The sequence below is a fragment of the Opisthorchis viverrini genome (assembly GCF_000715545.1).
Source record: "Opisthorchis viverrini unplaced genomic scaffold opera_v5_327, whole genome shotgun sequence".
Classification (NCBI taxonomy): domain Eukaryota; kingdom Metazoa; phylum Platyhelminthes; class Trematoda; order Opisthorchiida; family Opisthorchiidae; genus Opisthorchis; species Opisthorchis viverrini.
The window spans coordinates 172,669-194,321 of NW_008751989.1; the positions used below are offsets into that span (position 1 = coordinate 172,669).

The 21,653-nt window shown below is 45.4% G+C and overlaps 2 protein-coding genes across 2 annotated transcripts in view; one reads left to right on the forward strand and one right to left on the reverse strand.

The window, feature by feature from the left end:
• T265_15044 (hypothetical protein) overlaps positions 1 to 791 on the forward strand; it is a gene marked incomplete at both ends in the record, with an annotated part of 4,214 nt that extends 3,423 nt beyond the window's left edge. Inside the window, 2 exon segments of the mRNA XM_009176336.1 lie at positions 504 to 712; positions 720 to 791. Coding sequence (XP_009174600.1) covers positions 504 to 712; positions 720 to 791 — 281 coding nt within the window.
• The window catches only part of T265_15043 (hypothetical protein), a gene marked incomplete at both ends in the record, with an annotated part of 27,198 nt that extends 17,949 nt beyond the window's left edge, over positions 1 to 9,249 (reverse strand). The window contains 6 exons of the mRNA XM_009176335.1: positions 1,591 to 1,720; positions 2,780 to 3,014; positions 3,129 to 3,202; positions 5,974 to 6,090; positions 6,977 to 7,314; positions 9,133 to 9,249. Of these exons, the coding sequence (XP_009174599.1) occupies positions 1,591 to 1,720; positions 2,780 to 3,014; positions 3,129 to 3,202; positions 5,974 to 6,090; positions 6,977 to 7,314; positions 9,133 to 9,249 (1,011 nt within the window). The remainder of the gene's footprint in view (positions 1 to 1,590; positions 1,721 to 2,779; positions 3,015 to 3,128; positions 3,203 to 5,973; positions 6,091 to 6,976; positions 7,315 to 9,132) is intronic.
• Positions 9,250 to 21,653: the final 12,404 nt, after the last annotated feature.

Genomic DNA, 21,653 nt, shown 5'->3' on the forward strand with positions numbered 1-21,653 from the left:
TATATTATATTATATTATATTATATATTATGTTATATTATTATTGTTATGTTATAATTATATTATATGATTCTTATTATATGGCTCCCTATTTCGTTCGCGGCCTTTTTGCTTCTTGCTATTTCTACTTCTGCTCATCCTTTTCTGACGATACACATTATTTGCTGGTGAGTACTTCTGCGTCCAATCTACCAATAGCGGGGTCGTGGTAAAAGACGGAATTGGTCCTCTAAGTTTATTCCGCGGGCGCACGGATGTTGTATTCCATATTTTTTCTGGGAGAGTAGCTTTCAGTATATCTACGGAGCGTTTGATCGATAGATGAACTGATTACACTGCATAGGTTACGCTGGCTTCGCCACATGCTGTGTATGCCAGTCGACTGACTTCCTCGAAGGGCTGTTTTCGCACAACCACGTGAACGGTGTAAGAAAGCCAGAGGCGGGCAAACCATGATTTGACAGCAAAGTATAAAAGCCATTACCAGCTAACTCAGCTGCGCAGGTCATTGCCGTCTTCCTGGATGGGGACCCCGAAACGGGCCACATCAACGGTATGAGACATTGTCGGATATGACCCAGTCCCGCCATTTAACAGCCCATCTACAGTGCTGTATTTACGCAATTACTTATAAGCTCCCGCCTCCAATGCGCAGCTACCTACTACACCTCCCCGAATCATCAGTGAACGAAACTGCAGCAGCTACAACCACTGTACAAGTACGCAGTTATTACGGCTGACAATGATGATGATGATGATGATGATGACGATGATGATGATGATGATGATTAGGATGATGATTTAGATGATGATGATGCTGATGGTGAGGATGATAGATGAACTGATTACACTGCATAGGTTACGCTGGCTTCGCCACATGCTGTGTATGCCAGTCGACTGACTTCCTCGAAGGGCTGTTTTCGCACAACCACGTGAACGGTGTAAGAAAGCCAGAGGCGGGCAAACCATGATTTGACAGCAAAGTATAAAAGCCATTACCAGCTAACTCAGCTGCGCAGGTCATTGCCGTCTTCCTGGATGGGGACCCCGAAACGGGCCACATCAACGGTATGAGACATTGTCGGATATGACCCAGTCCCGCCATTTAACAGCCCATCTACAGTGCTGTATTTACGCAATTACTTATAAGCTCCCGCCTCCAATGCGCAGCTACCTATACACCTCCCCCGAATCATCAGTGAACGAAACTGTAGTAGCTATAACCACTGAACGACAAGTACGCGGTTATTACAAATGATGATGATGATGATGATGATGATGATGATGATGATGATGATGATGATGATGATGATGATGATGATGATGATGATGATGATAGAGCGTTTGATTACAGTGTAGAAGTAGCTGCCTAAAAGATGACTGTTCACATCCAAGCATCATGTAAGTGTGATGGAGAAGCCCTTATGGGAGTATATCCATTGAAAGAGACTACAAGTCTTGTATGTGCAAACATATACCCTCAATTAATAATTCTATTGTCTTTTTGTGGTATTCAAGTAACTCATCCGCCGCATAACATTTAAAAAATGTTATCCTTTGGACAAATAATTATCACCCAAAAACGACTCACTTCCAGTTTGAAGGCGAGTCCCAAGAAAGGTTGCTGGTCAGATCGTTCAGCGTTGAGTGGAACTTTGACGGACGTTCTGAGTAAAGAGGAAAGTGTGGAAAGTGAGCGGATTGTGGGTTGCGGATAAGTGCTAAAACAGCACACGGTGCCCAATTAAAGAACAATCGGAAACGTAATCATCTCTATTTAAAGCGAATCGACCAGGCCATTTGGTGTTTTTAAGGTAAGTTCTCCAAACTACAGTCCCGGAGGCTTGCTTCACAGGTTCAGCGCTAACTGGTGTCCGCTTGAACCACCAAACTTTTTAGAAGACATAGTATCATAGAATCAGTTGTTCGATTTTGATCACGGAACACGCAAAGATCATCAAGATTGATGCATTGCCGTATGCAGTTAGCTGATCAGTGCGTGAAGTAAGAATACTTCTTGCAATATAATTAAGTTATTAGGAATAAGCACTTCTAACGAAGTTGAATACAGATAACTTATCAAGTAAAAAACCGATGAAAAAAATTTACTGCCTTACTTGAAGAGTGCCCGATGCAAAAACTACTACGCATCTAAGCATACACTCTAAGTATCCACCTAACATCATAACTGAGTATTTTTGTTAATGTATGATACTAGGAACGGGAAATTACTGGAATGGGAGAGAAAACCGAATCACTGTATCTTCACAAAGGAAACTACTCACAAGGTTGCTGAAAACTCTTCGACAGCCCACGACCGGTTTCGCCCTTCTTGGGGCTCATCAGGTAGGCGCAGTCCCCGAGCTTCCGTCAACATCATGATTTACTTGAACCCAAATTGAACTGTTTTCGAGAAATACACTCATTTGCAAATCAATTTGGTTTTCACGGGAGACTCAATTGAATCTCTCGTTTATGATGTCCTCCAGCTGAATGTGCTGCACACAGGCCACCTCATGATTCAGTTGGCACGATATTCGAGATATCGCAGTATAGTTTCATAAAGGAAACTACTCACAAGGTTCTTGAGTCTCCCGTCAAAACCAAATTGATTTGCAAATGAGTGTATTTCTCGAATCATTGTATCCTTGCACTACCTGTGCAGTCGCTTGCAGACCTCATCGTCCGGGGCCTTAATTTCAAACTACTTATAAGTAGTCCAAAATAGCACTCGAAAACGGTGGGTGTTCATTAAACAGTTGAAAATCTCCAGGACTCACTCGCCACTTTCATCAAGCGCATAATACTGCACTTCACTTGGATTAGGTAAGTAGTCCACAATGGCATCCAAAACGGGTTGGACGCCTCGATTGCGCAATGCGGACCCTACGAGGACTGGAACAAATTTTCTTGAGATCACTGCACGTCGGACACCAGCTTTCAGTTGTTGTTCACTCAGAGGTTTCTCATTCAAGAAGGACTCCGCTACTTGATCATCAACGTTTGCTAAGCATTCTGTAAGCAGATTGGAACGAAGTGATGGACAGAAAAACAAAACGCTGGAAGAAAATTCAGTTGCTGACTTAGTGCTTTAATCGCAAATACAAAATCTTGACTGAATCGACTAACCTATAAACTCCGCTCGTCGGTCAGCAACTTCACTCAGCATCTCCGATGGGATAGCGTCTTCGCGTACGTTCAGACTGAAAAGAATGAGGGATGCGTGAAGTGACGACTGCACAAAACACTGATTATTGCCTAGTGAACGGAAACTGCCCAAGAGAACACGTATCATAATGATGATCTACCACAGGTGCACAAGGTACTTTTGTCTTCAAGGTTGCACCTAAAATTATGCAAACCAGAAAGGCAGCAAGGTGTATAAGAACCGGACTACTAAAAGTACACAATTACAGCTCTTCTCTCAGGATCGAACATGTTCCACCTAGAAATGGAGTCCCGAAGATGACTTACGAGAACCTAGTTTTTTCTGCTGTCATATGTCTGAGGAACTTTCTGTATTCCGGTTGAACCGTTTGCATGAGGCGAAAGTCAGGCAAGCACAAGCACAGATGTAGTCAGAAATGGGAAACCAGTAGATGAAGGGGCATCTAAGTCAGATCAGATTGTCCATTAAAGGAATTTTCGGCTTCTTTCGCGAGTTTCTTACCCTACCGTTCTGAGGCGCTAGTATATCCCCTTATTCAAAAATTTTGGTTCACTTCGTGGACGATGCACGGGACAGTCTGGTTGTTGAAGTAGTATGAGTTTGCGCTCAACTCTATGACCACATCGTCAGTTTTCCTCGAACGCTGGTGTAATGCCCTATTGGGTAAGGAAGTAAATTTGAGTGGCCGCGCTTCATCTGGTTGACCTCATTTTGTCGTGCCTCACAGAAAAGATGGCATTTTTGAACACACAAAAAGTGAACCATGGTGAAAGAAGAGCCCAGGGTCAGAAGTTCTTTGTAGAGATGATACAACACACAGAAAATACTTGGAAGCACAATCATCGTAATGAATTGTGGAGATTCCCATTAACTCAGCCCATGATGAGGTGAAGGTAACAGCTTATGAGAAAACAGTAAAAAAAGTTTCGGAGATGCTCTGCTCTAGGAAGGAATAGGCAAACAATCGCATCCGAAACTTGACTGGTAAGGCTAGATGTGAACAGGGGGTTACGATACAGAATGAATTACAGGGATGGTGAACGCCCGCCCAAGAACCTCCCGAAACCTTGACATAGACAACGAATGAAGGTGTGTGCATGCCTCGTTTTAGCCGATATGATGACGCACTCTCTATTACAACTGTGAGTCCGTGCACGGTGTCTGCTAGCATTCACCTATTCGTCGTCTCACCATTCAAGAACCTGTCTTGTATCACGGAAATTGTAAATTTTTAAAGTTATAATGGAGTAAGACAAAAGCTGGAATTCATGGCCGTTATATCTGCTGCGGGGGCGAGATGGGCCAAGTGGTTAGAGCACGAATTTACTGACCGGAAGGTCCGCAGTTCGAACCCGACCTCTGCCTCTCGACTTACCCTATCTAGGCTTGGGCGGTCTGGCAGTATCCCAGCCCTCGTGCCTCCTTCGTGTGGCATGGCAGCTTGGCACCGGAAGGGTGCTACAGCTGAATGATGATGATTATACATCTGCTGCTTCGCCAATCTGATGTATCTGCTGCTGACTCGCTCCAGTGCCTGGTTGCCGAGAGAAAAGGCTCACAAAAGGGAACACAACCGCTATATTCCGAACAAGCGAGTGCGAGAGCGTGAGTGCGTGCGAGTGCGAAAAGTACAACGGTCTCAAGCTATTTATTGGAAGGACACTGAAATTAGTCCAATACTGAGGTACACTTCTGGCTTTAGTGGGAGGCCGCGACGTGCTGCATATTGCGGGAGCGTTGTCTGACCTTGACCGACGCTGACTCGCGCTGTCTGGGTTTGATACAAGGCTGTGACGCGCTGCATGTTGAGGGGGTCTTGACTGTCTGGTCAACATCTAGCGGAGCTGAGAGTCTCGGTAGACTTCGGGCATTCAGTGGTTGCTTTTAGGAAGCTGACCTTCCTGATAATGTCACGCCGTCCTCAGTTTTCATTGTAGTCTGTTCACCAAAAACCTATCGTAACATATTTGTTTTTTAAACCGGTTCGTGTGCATCACCTTGAAAAGGTTGGCTAAACAACAATGAGCGATAGTGATACCTCAATCTTCGGAGCGTACGGAAACCTCAATTAGGAATTTTCTTACCGGCTAGAAATGGGCGAACACTTGGCCTTGGATCGACGTATCCCGGAAGGTAAAGTCCGTCCAGCTAAGGGTCAACTCATCATACTTCGATCAAAAAATTCAGCACTCTCGCAACATACACTGCTGCAGCAACTGAGTACATGCACTATAATGGCCCAAAAATACTGCCAAAGATTCCAGAATACCTCCACTAGCATTCCAAAGTTTATTCACTTCAAGGGAATACGAACTTCCAGCTCACATGCAGGCATCTAAATCCCATACCTACCAGAAGGGCTGACAAACAGATCGTTCCTTGAATTATAATAACGCAATCCCTCTCATTAAAAGACGCCTTCATAGGGATGAAACAAGAAAAATCGCGGTGAGTAGGCTGTGAGTGGAATATCAGTGGCAATCGAACCCCTCGTAGAATGAGAAGTCTTGTTCAAGGGAAAACTTAGCGCATGTAGCCATTGTCAAAATGTGAATGCTTCTACTCAGTGGGTAGGCAGTCTCTTTTAGGGAGTGAGTACATGGGAGATAGGCGAGAGAATGCTTGTCATTCACAAATTTCGTAAGCCTCCTTAGTTGAACAAACAGGACCGTGTATCGGTGTAGGCGATTCAGCCACTGTGGGTCCCAAAAAAACTCGGTTATGAAGAAGCAGGAGTCCCGAATTCCAAACAACGGGTCCAGCTGTCTCTCACCTGTTCCTTACAAAACCCCTGAGGAAACTCACCCGAATGGCTCGTCAAAATAGAGCACTTTTTGTTCAATCAGATCGACGATTCCCGTGCTTTTTGGATCTGTACTGATAGGTATGTTGACGAAGGCAGCGTTGAACTGGAGTTTGGAACTGGTAAAAAAAGAACAAAAAGCCTCTTAATATCTGCGAAAGAGACAAAAACTACAACTGGCTGTTTGAGAAAACATTGTGCCTTCATCACAGAATGTACCTGTAGTAGCGATAGCATCATACCAATTGGTTGCCTGATCAATACACGGCGGCAGTTAATAGACAGTCAGGTACAGAGGCCCAAAAAAATAGCAACAGACATTGTTTCGTTGGTATGTTGGGTTGTGTACTACGACAAATACTGTCCGATAACACAGAAGGAAGGACTACAAGTAGTTATGACTGCCGAATCCACCGTAAATCATCATTGGCATCATCAGTGAAAGCAACACCGGGTAAGGACACTGGTGCTTCACTCCCACACAACCACGTCAAATGTGCAATTCGTTGGGGGTGAGCTACTGCCTGAGGTACGATCAGGGTACTCAACTAAAGGCCTTGACCTGAAATCCTAACCGCAAGACAGCGGTGGCTGGCGTAACACCGTCAGAGCCATCTATATTTTTATGAATCAAGTAGCCACGTATGTTCCAACACCCAAACTGAGCATCAATCCATCCTAGAAGGCAACGACAAAAACCAAGAAGCGCTACCAGCCACTTCACTCTTGCTGGGAAACACTGAGGAGAGGTCTCATGTAGCTGAACTGTGAAGAATCGAAGTTTAAGGAAAAGTCAGTTAGGTAATTTTTCGAGTCCACTTACTGACAGGTATTTGTGATGAACCAACTACTCCGTCTTGAGGGAAAATACTTCTGGCTGCTGTGTCTGGAAGTCTTTCTCTACAGATTACCGTCTATTTCAACCCACAAACTTTGGAAGAATAAAAGGAATCTCTGCAATAGGCCCTTTTTGAGACAGGAATGGCAATGTGAAATAACACTTACCGCATTTGCTCCAAAACGCGTTGTGGATTCGCGCCTAGTCTGTCCAACTTGTTCACAAAAGCTATTCGCGGAATCTCGTAGCGGTTCATCTGGCGACTGACTGTTAGTGTTTGACTTTGTACACCGCCAACTGCGCACAAGACAAGCACAGCCCCATCAAGCACACGCAGCGCACGCTCCACTTCAACCGTAAAGTCCACGTGCCCGGGTGTGTCGATCAGGTTGATTGTGTGTCCACGCCAAGTGGTAAAAGTGGATGCAGACTGGATGGTGATCCCACGCTGACGTTCTAGCTCCATTGAATCCATTACCGCACCAACACCATCTTTTCCACGAACCTTCGGGTTCGAATTGAAATGTTTCAAAATGATGTGTAGGAGTGACAACAGCCGGATATAGGGAATAAATATGAGGGACTGGATACAGATATTGGAATGGGAGGCGATAATCTAGTCACTTTTTGGTGACTGCACCATGACTCGTCAAATTGACAGACCATTGGTAGTTTGTATGAGTCAGTTGGTTAAACTTATTTCAAACCATAAACAGGCGTACGGTATAACTTTATCCACTACCGTTCGATGACAACAGGAACATCACTAAGGAAACTAATTTGAAAATTTGATCCCTACGAACGACCATGAGCTGAGAACCCGGGCAGCCTTGGACTCCGACTTCGAAAAACTTACGAAGTATTGAAGTTGCCTCACTCTAGAGTTCATGGCGAGGTTTTATTCCTTCCATGAGATGAACCTTAGGTCTATTCAAAGAAGCCTCAAAAGATAACCACACAATTCATTCAGCCGACCGGCATCTACCCGGATCACAAAGCAGAGCAAGACTGAGAGTACAGTGCAAATATATTTCTAGCTATAACGTCATCACATTCGTATTTAAGTGGGCTTAAAAAACAAATCATCACACGGTGACCTCCATCTACAATTCTACTGTTAAAAGCATTCGCGGGAACACAGGACCAGCTGATGGGCGGGAAAGACTACAGATAGTTAACAGTCCCTCTCTTGGCAAGACGATCGGGATTCCTCAGCCAGAGAACAGCCACACTTTCTCACCCGAAGACGAATGTTTTTGCCTCGCTTCCATGATGCTCACTCTCGAGAAGGACCAAGTTACGAAGATCCTAAGCGCATCACGCGGCCAAAGTGGCTCGGCTTCAAGCCTCACTCGTAATAGTGAACATCTAACGCTGACCCCAAGGCTTTCCTTTGTAGCACTCAGTTTGATTAACCATATATTGTTGTGATACCCAGGGTCTCGTATGACTAGTACTCGAACCGTTTTACACACCCATTTAAAGTATGATTTATGTTACTGACGGGGAGACACGGCGGTAAATGAAGAACGGCATCCATATTCAGGTGTGACTGTCTAACTTCCTGGGACTGTATCTATTGCCCACTTCCACCACCCTATCTTCGAACGGTCCGAAACGGACCAAGAATTATTCACCAACCCAGTCAGGGTATTGGTTACTTATTTTTGTTCTACCTAACTCTAAAGGCCAGGTGACATCATCTCATGGCACAGTTGTTGAGTAAGCTTACGTAATCACTAAGGGTGAGATACGTGTCGTCTGTTCAAGCTTTGACAGAACTCACTGAAAAACATGAAACCATCGATTTGGAGTTGCCTGGTTCCACTCAGGTGCACCATCTACACCAGGAAGTCACTTCCGCAGTAGATGGTAGCTCAATTACAGGCCTGATTAACTGAGCCAGCTCGATTTCCCAAAAGCCTATCTCTTTCAGATTAAGGCACCGATGCATCAAAAGGTCATCGTGTCGATCGAATGGGTTGGTCATTAAGGTGCGAAATAAGGCTACCGGTGACACAATCACTAGATTGTTTAAACAGAGGTTAATCAGGCAGTCTAACGTGACCGGCCGGACTTCCTCAGATATGCGTAAAAGGGTGCCACTGTTGAAGCAGTCTTCTAATGCTCAACTACGATAAAGAATATGAGAATCCAAGGGAACGGGGATAATCCGATTACCAGTCTACAACACAACAATTGAGAGGACAAGCATCAAAGTTTCCTGGTTAAGAGGCTCCATCTAATCTCTTTACTATGTGGAGATTGAATGCAATCGTCTACATATATATCCACCAAAAGTGAACAAGACCCAAAAACTAACCTCGTGCATTTCATCTATCCTGTTCGTGTAGAACAGAATACGCTCGGAGATCGTGGTCTTCCCACTGTCTATATGTGCGGAAATGCCAATATTACGTATCTGCGCGAGCTCTGTAAAGTTCTACGAGAATGCATAACACACAAGAATAGTTTGATTACCTCTGGTCGTGAAGATACACATCGGAAAGTATTGAAAACTGTCGCTTTGTGGTATAACTTCGAAAGACACCGCCCAAGGAAGTGCATTATTCTTCTCTCCGTAAAAGAAACTCAGTGAAAGACGACGGCAAGCAAAATATGCTGAAACTAAGCAGTAAAGTAATGATGAAATAACGCTGACTTCAGTTGTGAGAAAGTCATTAATTTCGCCTGCGAACTTAATGTGCAGGAAGAACGGTGTATAGATCAGAGCTAGAAATGTTTACCGGCGTGCCGACAGAAAACAAACATTTAAAGTGAGATGAGGATGGTTTTGCTTAAACTTGCATGCACGAACACAAATGTGGCATACAACTTTCCTGAAAGAAACCAGAGGACAACACCTAATACATAATAAGTGAAAATGTAACCACCCCTCCTTCAATTACACACTGAGATGTAGATTCAGGTTCCAGTCATGAGAGCAGTTAAGAACTCTTCACAAGTAAGTTCGACCCGGAAACCGCACAGCCTTCTCTGAGGATTTTGGCCCAAGAAACAGAGACAAAAGAAGTCACCAAAACAAGTTGCACTCAAAGTTCTACTTTTAAAATCTTCGCATACATGCGTATGTTGTACAGTGGTTCTACGCAGCACGTTTTTGGCTACCGATATAGCGGATGCAAGCAGATAGCTATAATCAGATGTCATCACACGAGACTAACATCACTGTTGTTGGGATCGAACGCATATAAATCAACATGTTACTGTCGGCACTTGAACCGTGTCGGTAGTGGCAAAGAGAAGCGGAAAAAAATTGCATAAGTCATGTGTTCTGGAGCTAATTTTGACTTCGTTCTATCGCTTGGAAGTTACGATAATCAGCACTAAGTTTCGTCATCAAACCGACATTGTGTACTGAAGTGTCCAGCCTACGGATCGTGGCTGCGGTATGTTAGCTGGACTGCCTCCAAACGAAGAAATCTGCTTTACTGACGATTTGTCTTGTGCACTGGAATCTTGTTTCTACATTTCAGCCCCTCAATGGCATCCTATTGGACTGTTAACTCTTTTATTTTCCGGTTCCGTTGAATTCCATACCGCGGAACGATCCATTTGTTTGCAGTATAACTTCCTCGAAGTTGTTTTCTTTCTCCATTCCGGTGAAATGACGAGTCCAACTAATGCACTATCAAGGTGTTAGGCAGGAATCCACATGGATCCCACTAAACGGCACGTCTTCGGGCGCTGCTACGGCCGAGAAGCCTGGCCCGCTCGAGGTGGCCCAGAAATTCGGGACGCTTGCCGGTCCGGCATCAAGGCGAGATCTGATTGGTCAACAATCCGGACCCAACAGCCAATGATGACCCAGTATTGGCCAAATGCCGGTTGCCAATGGCGTTACAGAACGCGTCAGAAATTCCAGAAAGTTATAGCCGCTTACGCTATATATACGAAGCGCTATACAACTGTTCCTGATTTCGTTTTGGGCGTTAATAGACCTTGTGCACCTTTGGTGGTTGTTTTGACGTGAACTCTAGCTTGGGAGGCTCAGACCGAGAACAAAGCTGAGGAAAATACCATTACTATACAAGGAGGATATAGCTCGGTCCATGAGGCGACTGAGATAGATGGAGTATTTGGTCCGTTGAGTCACTGACAGGGTGACGGGGGGCAAAGGCACTGGATATGGGTGATTCTTGTTCATTATGGAGCAGGAAAAAACGACGGGGCTTAGTAGATATTTAGTCAGTCGATTAGTCGGTCAGTACAGTTAGTGCAGATGTAGTCTTCCATAAGTTTACAGCTTCAGCCAATGCCTACATGTGAATGACCCACCAGCCACTAGAAGAAACTTTCCAATCATCATAGTATCTTCCATGTGTATCTTCCATGTGTGTATGCGAGAAAGTAGCCTCCAAGGGTATGTAAACTACGACCTGCCTCATTCCACCGTGTCACACTTGCTCTAGCAGTGGCCAGCAGTTATGTAGGAGAATGATCTCCACAGCAGCCTTGTACAATGGGCGTCTGAAGAGCTAACATGATCAATTAACCATTGCTGCTGCTAATACCAGGTTTCTGGGATGTAATTCATAGGGTCCGCTGACCCGTAGAAAAGCAATGCAGTGAATGGATACACTTCTAGCTCCTTTCCCTGGAGCAAAGAAAGAGACTAGTTGCGGTACTGACCGATGTCTCAAGTGACTTGGATCCATAAGTTATCCGTTCGCGTGCATTGGTTGCGGCAAGCATCGCAACCATCAGAAGTGTTCTGACTGATTTTGAATTTATCCCGCGTCTGTTTCTTTTAATGAAACGCAATCCACGATGGGCCTTTGAGAGGCTGGTGTTGACTATATAGATGTTGAATCTTGCACCACATGTAACTACACGTCGCATAATCGAATGAAACCAGCACATCCCAACCCAGTACCATCACAGCAATTTCCATCCCGTTTCCGTCACACTTCCAAAGATTCCTGAGAAGAACGGAGGGTTTCGAATCTCCCAATGCCCTCTAGTTCGGTCGCAGGACAAGGTAAATGTTGCGCACGAACAACTCATTGTAAATGCTATCCTGCCAATCCAAAGCCGATGGCTCAACGCAAGACTAATGGTGATACAACCCTGAACAAGAACTACGCTCCTAGGAGATTCAACGCATAGTAGATTAAGGTCAATCAGAATCTCGAAAACCATGAATATGAAGTTACTCTTTGACACTGGGACGCAGATATAGTAGGTTTTAGGCGAACTTGAAGCCTCATAATAAAATAGTAATTCCTAGGAAGTTTTTTAAGCGTTGTGTGACCCGATGAACTTGGAATGGCATACATGACTGCAGCAACCGACACGTCCACTTTTGGCTTCGCCCCACACCGCTCATCTTTCCCTCTGGATTGTCAAAAGACTGGTGGAACGGGTTCAGTTCTAGAACAGCAGCGCGGAAGGATTCCACCTCCTTACTTGTCTGGAAATATATAGGTAACGGAAGTTCACTGTGACTTACAGTGGAAATGAGTCGGGTTTCTGGCACCACAAACGTTATAGTTTGAGTCATATTAAGACCGACCAGTTAAGCACGGAGGTTTAGAGCTTAGTTATCATTATCATGAGGAGGCTAGGGTGGTGTGCTGATATGGAATTTTTGGGGCCGGCCTCTGCCTAACGCAGTATACTTTCGAACTCATCCGATATGGGACTGGCAACGGGATTCATGTTCTTAATGGGAAATAGGTCTTCAGAAGTCCTAGAGTTCCTGAGCACGTGTTACGATCACAGGCGCATGGATAAAGTAGCCGAAAATAGACTTTTGTAGGATAAAGGGAAACTGATATAGCTGAATTTTCAGAGAAAGCACAGAATTGACCAGCAGTGTAGTATGCGCGCTATGGAAGGTAGGCATTTACGACAATTTCTGTAGATGTACAGCTGAAGACCCATGGACCGTAGCCCAGTTAGGAGGGTTGTACATCGCGAATGCTTACAAATAAATCAACCAAAATGGCAGGCACTGTACACTCCATCAGATTCCAGTGAACAACCTTCACGGGCCTAGAATCGGCTAGCCAAAGAGGCTCAAGTCTGATTGGCTGACATTTTGACCTCTCAGGACATGCGCCCCGGTCTGCAGTCGGTTAGCCATGCCGACCAGTGGTTGCAATGTTTTCTATGATCAAAGGTTTTAAAAAGTTTCATCCGCTCTAGCTGCATGTTTCGCTGCCACCTTTACTGACATCGGTTGGTTTGAAAGGGTCCTTATCTAGGGCGGATGCTTGCTTCTCGGAACAAACTGATGATACGTAAGTGTTCCATTTTGCTGCAGTGTGTGCGCTATGGAAGCACCAGATAGCGGCTCTCCGAACGCAGGTGTTCACGACAATCTCTGTTGATGGAAACAAAGCTCATGAGCCGAAGCCCAGTAAGCAAGGTTGCACATCACAATATATATATACGTCAATCAAACCGACAGACACCTTATACCACAACATGTACCAGTGGGCATCTATTAGCCGCACAATGCTCTTAGCTGCAAAACCCCCATAAGTAGAGAGGAACCTTTGGCATTGAAATGTTGGGTTTTGTTGCGTATGTGATCATACCAGAGACCATATCAATCTACATCCGTATTTTTGCAGCATACCAAACTGCTTTGCCCCCTGATGCAGTCATCCCTCCGGCGGAAAACTCTGGTGGAATAATTTCTCAGTGACGCTGAGACCCCAAGATGCTTAAATAAGGCTTAAAAGTTTAAACTGGTACTCTGAACTCAATTGAACGATTGCTTTAGTCAATCAGGGGCACGTCAGAACTTTCGAAAATTCAATTCCATTGTACGAATACTGAGCGCCCCACCGTTGTGTGCCGACAGGCGTCAAACTACGCGCCATCGTTGATTACAACCTCTTTTTTTCTACCCTTAGAATTGGCCGCGGTAATCCAGTTAGAACATGAAAACACCCCTGAATGCCAGCCAGAGGAGACCGAGAAAACCTCCCAGTAACCAAAACCCTTGTATGTTAATATGTCGTACCCCCGCACGCTGTTGTTGTCACCCTCAACTGCAGTGTCCTGGGGCTCGGGTTATTAACTGATAACCCTATGTAGACAGCTAGTGAGAGCTTCCGTCTTAACGATACATCAAACTAACACATCGCATTCTCCTTTTTAGCCCAACCGGCTGCTATCCTCAGAGCTTCCACACAGTGTGTTGGATATATGATACACGCAAACATATTACATTTGCTTTGTGCATGCCCAAACCGAAAGCCACAATACCCTGTTATGATTCCGTAAAAATTTGTTTCAATTTATCTCTCTTCCAAATTTTTGGCGTCAACTCGATTTTAGAGGTGCTCAGTTTTCGCAGAATAATAATAGCTTTCAAAACCAACGAAGTGTCCCTGATGGGCTAAAACAGACAGAAAATTGAGTTCTGAGTTCTGTTGTTCGAAATTTTTGGCCCTATAGAGAGGTTCAATGATGCTGGGAAAATAGTTCACCATAGTACCCTGCCGGAATTGTGACTGCTCCAGTGGACAATGAAATTTAGTGATTTGCAAAAATAAGAACATAGATTAGCCTGCCTTTTTGTTTGAGAATACACCCAACAAAATGCAAAATTTTGGAACAAAAAGTTGTATTCCATTCGCAAAAGTTTGCAAGCTGGGACCACCGAGCGGCCTACGGGCCCAGAGGAGGCACACCTAAGGGACTTTCGCCGAAAATTTTAGGTGTGATAATTACGAGGAGTTAGTCCAATGCCCTTGCACCCTTAGGCGGTTTGTTGTTCGTGGGTGCAACTTCAAAGCCACGGACTGTCGGAAATTTGCATTTTGTTACTGGTCAACGAGAGACAAATCAAGATAAAATAATAACGCTCGTTCCAAACTTGTGGGCATATTGTGAAGAATGACCATAAGGTTTCCAGTCAGAATGGAAGTATGATTAACGGGTATTGTGAGCACATGTTCAGGAACAGAGCCACCGTCATAGGGGGTGGGCGTCATCCGCTGTAGGTATGGTCATCACTCAAGCGGAATGGGCAGAGAAGCACAGTTACTAAACCTTTTGGAGAGAACATCAAACCGGATCGTTGGGATTTGAAAGTGAATGGCAGTGTGGCTGCCCTTGTCATAATTGGTGTTGTTTCGTAACAAAGCCAAATTAGTCAACCAAACAAAACACACTCACCTACCTGCTGCCCCGACAAGTACATGCATACATAGTTTCCTTGCCTTTCGCTACCAGCATTCAAGACTAGTGCCCAAAGGCTTTTATGCCATGCACCACTTGTTAACTTGAAGCTGGTGGCAGTGCTTCGGGACTGGTGACCATTTTTCTTATACTTACTTTCTCTCCTGGTACCGTCCAACTCGTGTAATAACTACCAGGTTAACCAGTCCATCATCTCGGAATTTTACTTTGATCGGCCCTCATACATCTGATTTCCCCAACCACATCACCGCTGCGTGCTTGTGTTGGCTTCTACTAGATACCTTGTAATTTAATTTCCTATGTTAGCAAACCTAACCTTTGGTCGGTAATCCACTAAGTGCAGATCCATCCCTATCCCAGTCAGGATACGAATAGCATATTCGATAACTCCATTCCTCTGCTTTGGGACTGCGCAAATATTGCGATCACTCGGGTCCGCTGGAACAGCGAACATTTCTCCTACCCTGGGCAGTTTGAGGGTCAGTTGCTGACCCAACATCCGCGCTTTGACGCGCTCAAAAGCTTCATGTGCATATCCGGTCCAGCTAAATTTTCGATTTTGCCCGAGAAACAGTACAGTGTAGCAGCAAACGTGTTAGAATCCTTAACAAACCGGCTGCAGTGTGCTGCTCGTCCGAGCAACTGCGGTAGAGAACACTTTGAATTGGAAACAGCACAATGTTTAGTCTTCGCCAATTTTTCTGGCAGTGGGCTAGCCCCTCTGTGACCCACTTTATGCCCCAGCGATATCACCGAACTCCGAACGAGTTGTGTCTTGGCTTCAGGTGATGCAGATACGCTCCAAGTGAACTGCGCGCTATGGTTCCGGATTGCTGTACACAACCTTCTGGGGTCCCTTCGTTAAACGAAGCGTCAAGCGCCGGAATGTGCATGATGCCAAACGACATTCGCCTTAATTGATTTTGAGTGCCCTTAACCGTGAACACCGTTTTCCTTGGGTCCTCAGCCATGACAGTTAGTTACCAGTATCCGGAAAGCAAGTCGAACAAGGTGAAATGTCGGGAATGCTAAAGGGAATCGAAAATCCGCTCAACAGAAGGCACAGCTACAACCCAATATATGGTCAGTTAATTCAAGCGCTGGAATTCCAAGCGAAACCGGTGTTTTTCTTTCGCCTTCCTTACAAGCACATCCGGGGAGTGGTATGCATATTTGGCTTCCTTGATTATACCATTTCTGAACATCTAAATTTGGTTATCGGCCTCCTCTCGCAGATGGAGCAACAGTGGATGGGGGCCGTAGGGTCAAACGAGTTTGTACGAGAGTGGAATTTCGTGTTCAGAAGCAAAGCTAAACAGATCTTCACCGCCCCTGAACAGGTAGGAATATTTCTCGTCCATAGACTTTGCTGACGGGACGTTACAGGACGGTAGCTTCCGGACATGTAGGTTGCTCACGGCAGTGCTCATGCAACCTTCAAGCTTGACCGTGCCATACCTCGTCACTAGCTTTCCCTGCTTTAGGTCAGCCACGGAATCTGTGCTTTTGAGAAACTCTGCTCTCAGTATTATCTGTAATGTATCTGGGCTGATCAGGACGCTTGCTGTATGGACTTGTGGCCTAGGCGTATTTAGTATATTTACAGTCCGTCCATGTTAAGCCGATATCCACACACTGCTCCTACGGTTAGCACGCACAATCTGCATTAAGCCCGGTTCTCTCTCCGATTCAGCGATATCCCTGCTCCTGGGTCAGTTAAGCACAGCTCTCTCTTCAAGCCTATGTTGATAACGGTCTGTATAGCAGCCTGTGTCCTGCGCTAATTGCAACCCACCCGTGCAAAGAGGAGTGCTCCAAAATCATATTATTCACAGATTCCTGCAATGGTCAGGCCCACCACAATTGTGTCACCGGCTTGTGCGAGCGTGCTTCCGCGATTCGGTCGTGATGGCTGCAAGCTTTCCTGCGAGTTGGTCCATTCTGGTCTGCAGTCTATCAAATGGTGAACCATCCCTGTTCTCCTGCGACTGCAACGTGGCCCGTGGAGCCTCGGACAATGCTCGTGTCAGATGCACCAGGTGCCCCACACTCAACTAGGCAGTGCTCTTGCCAATCGCAACCAAGCACCAAGCACCGGCTGCACTAATTCGATGAACTGGTCAGACAGCAACTGGTGGCGCGGCACTCCGTCCGGTACCAGGGAAGCCCGAGAAAACGATTGCGGCAGGCTAGCGAAGATGGTCGAATCACAAGCAGGTGCCATCCAGGCCGTTTTGAACAGCCCCATAGCCTCCCGGCGGTCGTCCGGCGTTTCGAACTCCGCTGCAAGGGCTTTTTTTCGCGGCGGCAGAGTTTATCTTCCGAGGGCTCACCTAGCTGCATCCAGGGCCTCGTTCGCCCGGCCTTTGAGGAGGGCCTTCAGCGCCACAAACTTACCCCGTTTGGTATCCAGTCCAGCAGCCTCCGCAGTCTCCTTGAAGTCCACTAGCAATGTCCTAACATCCCCATTCCCACAGCTTTTTTGGACACGGGATCTTCATCCTTATAATGGTTACCAACTCAAATCAAGAAGGCATTCGCCGCGGAGTTTTTTGTTAGAAAACACCAAATGAACATTTACAGATTGCTGGAAGTGGAAGCAAAGCCCTCACATGCATCTTGCTTATTGAACGCGTGTATCCGTCCTCTACCCGAACAGGTCTTCCTGGGCTTTCCCGGATACCCACTGACTATCATCCAAACTTGGACGAATGCTACAAAACGATTCCACAAATTCCGCGAAGAGGGCACATGGGAAAACCACATGCTACAAGCATGCTCCATCCACCGTTACACTGGTAGATGCGGTCGCGATTAATGAGAATCCTGTTACTTATTTCAGTGGTCAAAGATCTTTTTATCAGACGTTCTTTTACGTTGAGCTTCCCCTATCAAGCCCGGTTCTAGGTTGCCAGGACTTGTAGTCCTAGGTGCTTGATATTGCTCCCCTTCGAGACACAAAGGTTGCAATTTTTAAGCTAGGCCCAGGACCAAACATGAAATTCTTTCTAGAATTTTCTTTTCTCTGTACCCAAAGTTGTAGATAGGCATTTGAAAGCGTTCGACGCACATTCACATGACAGTTGATCTTACAGTTCAGTCTTCTTTCTCACCTCCCTAGCTGCGAAATTCTAGGCCTTTTACCACTACGGATCTAACGATTCAAGCTAAATCTAACTGCCTTGCGCTGTCTGCTTTACCAAAATGCTTTTGTAGCAGAAGCTAGGTCACCCGCTAATTGACGTCTTCAACGTAGACTTCGTGGCTCCAGCAACTACTTCGTGTGCCCTCAAGCTTGCAATATCCTAAGCCACCACTTTTTCTGGTTTTCTGCGTCCACGTCTGGAGCAGCGTTCTTGAGAATCCACGAAATAACATGCACAATCATATTATTTCGCAAACAATGGATACAGTCCTCACTTGTGAAACTGTTGTAGCATTACTTATAAACTACCTCCTCTGATCTCCTCTATAAATCAGGTCCAGTGCACGTTTGAGTTTAGCGACGATACGGTTGGTGGGAAAGCGAAAGATCCTATTGTCATATCTTGCTATGCCTCTGACTTGCCTCAGGCCATAGTAATCTTTTGAATGTCCCCTTAATCCGAATGTGTTGTTACTGCTTCGATTATTTTCCCCCAGACAGCTTATACCTTGTTTTAGCTGTCCCTTGCTTGAATTACTCTATCAGTTATCGTTATCCACATCAGTTCTGTTTGGCCTTGATCTGGGTAACACAAGCCAAACCGAAGTCATCGTTTGACAGTGTGAGTTGGCCGTATAGAGAAATAACGGCGCAGAAATCAGCACGTTTGGGATGTGGGGGACTGTCTTTCGATTGGCAGCGCGACGCGAAAGCTCGTGTCACCTAACACGTCAGGTTGCGCGTTTTCGTGCGTTTAAAACAAATCTCCACAAAGGCTATCTGGCAGGCGCGGTACATAATACAAAATAATTAACCATTTTGGGCGTCAGGATGATGTAGTGGATGGCGCGTTCGCTTGTCCTCCGGGAATTTTGGGTTCGATGCCGTTCAATCCGCTTTTCTGTCGGAGTTGACGCTCGAAAATAGGTACAGCCAAGATGAACTTGTAAGCAAATACGGACGTGTACGCAGTAACGGCATCAACATGACGTCGTTTTTGTACAGCTCGTACAGCTCCGTATAAGAGTGGCTTGGTGGGTTTGGTTAAGATTGATACGGGAGGTTGGATTGAAGAAAGAATTGTTACAAAGTTAGACTAATATGTTGAAAAGGTGTTCTATGGTCCACAGAGATGCCTCATAGTTCGGTTATGGGATGTGTCGTGGGGGCACGGTAAAGCGGAGCACCTTTCCGGTAGGGGTGTCAGTGTAGTTTAGTGTGGAACATATTATGAAGACGACGGAGCTCTTGTTTCTAATAACTTACACTATATTAGTTTCTGGAAGCAAAATGCGGTTCATTTGAGAATTATCTGTAAGGAAGCAAATTTGACGCCAGGTACAAACCCACTCAATAATTCGTCGCCGCAGCTGCATCACTGGGCATGAGTTTGATGACGTGTAATATCCTTGAATCCTAGCAATCAATTCATTTTTATCCGATTTCAGGAACGGCTTGTATAGGCGTCACTATGGGTACAAATTCGACGTGTACAATAATGCGTGATCACTGGGCCCCGACGTCGCCGGGTCAGTGAATACACGACTGTTTCATTATCAACAGCGGAATAAATGAACTGGGAGGGAGTTCTTTTCGTGACCACAAGACGTTTGAGCACCTCCACCGAAGGCATGAGAGGCGCTGAAACAAATAGGCATTTTTTGTTTCGGATTCATCGTCGAGCGAAGGTAGTTTACAGAAAGCGAAACGGATGGACTACTCATCCCGGTTGCACCAGTACATCGGATAAACAAAAACCCTCTGCCAAACGTGCTTCCATGATTTTCAAGAGCGGGTATGTTTGAGCGACAGTAAATACCGTTATTAGGAGGGACCGTCAATGGCCATCGCATCTGGCCTCATAATCAGTGACTCGTTTGGGAACTGGCCTGGCAGTCCCGATAAGTAGCCAGGATAAACGACGATGCGTACAAATCTGACAACCAAGGGTAGTCGTTGGCAGCTGTGTTGGGCTTTCATGTTTGTCGGAGGTTTAACTCAGCGACCCACATAGATACGGGAGCAATAGTTACCATGGGTAGCCAAGGTATGTGACGAAGTAGAGTTGTCAGGATGGAGGGCAATGTTTGGGCCTATTTTGCAGCAGCTGGGTTGCGCTCTGCGACGTTACTGTGCTTACGGACGTCTGCGTTCTAGTAAAAAGGAACTCTCACGGGACGCAGGCATTCAGACATTCAAAGTCGCCGGATTGTCCAGGGACCTGTTGCGCCTAACTGAGAATGAGGCTAATTGACAGTTACCTATTCATCTCAACACCACAAAGTGCACCGAGTTGTCTCCGATAATTATGATGCACTCAATGTTCGCTTTCCCAGCTTTCTTGTGCCGGAAGTCGGTGAACAGCTTCCTCTAATATAATACGTGTGACAAGTGCAAAGCATTCAAACGTTATCCGAAGATTCAACTAGACGGGATTTACACCGGAAATTCCGTAAACATTACAAGCCATTTGAAGAATACCGTGAATTGTTTAAACATGCTGCGACTGGATTTCACGCGCCATATCGTTGACTGTTATTTATTTAAAAATCGGCAGCAATTGGCGACTTGGAAATTTTGATCACTTAAATATATACACTGGAGGGTACAGCCAGAATAGACTTGCGCCTCGAAGAATTCCCAAACTGAAAAACCCCATGATTATGGCAGAACAAATTTTGGTTTGCCTCCGGTAGACGCCGTTTGCTATCAGATTCTATTTCAGCACTCCGCACATTCTAATTATGCTTAAGTTACTGAGAAAAAGACGTAAAAATTGGCCCACACGCTGCGCCCAAGGGGATAAACCAATTCCGGACGTTTTGCTTAACTGCTGTAGCAAACCTAACGAATTACTCTGAACAATTATTCTTTGAGACTCACGCTCCGTTGGGTCTTATCTCAAGAGAGAGCTTAGTGTTGCAATACGGACGCAAATGTACACTTCTCTTCTACTGCCAAATATCGGGCAAGCGCAGCCGGTAGTTTGGTTGTGATAGCGAGGAATCTGTACAAAATGCTACTGTGGCTCTATCGAAGTTCAGTGAACCTGTAGCGGACTAGGACCTAACCAGCGTGTTCGGATAAATTAACAAGCAAAAGTAACCAATGCAAAATCACAAAAATCACAATAGGAAAGGAATGAGTAGTCAAATGGGGACTCACGAGTGCGTAGGTTCAGTAGTCCACTACACCGATCTGAATGCAGTAACTGGCTGTGAGAGGAAAATATTCACTCGTCGAGATTTCCTGCAGATGGCTCCGTGTGAGTGAAATATTCCACGGTAGGAAAATTATTCACGGCTAAAAAGTGTCACAGGGATTTATTGTGACGTTTAACAGTTGACACAAACACAGAGATTTAGTCCCACTGGTTCAACAGTCAACAAACAGTTCAACGGGCGTAAATACAGTCGTTCAGCAAGAAGTCAGCAGGTCGCGCCGGAAAATTGTGTATTCGTAACATTAAAACAAACGTCATGATACAATGTGAACGACAGTTACAAAGTGTGGTTCAA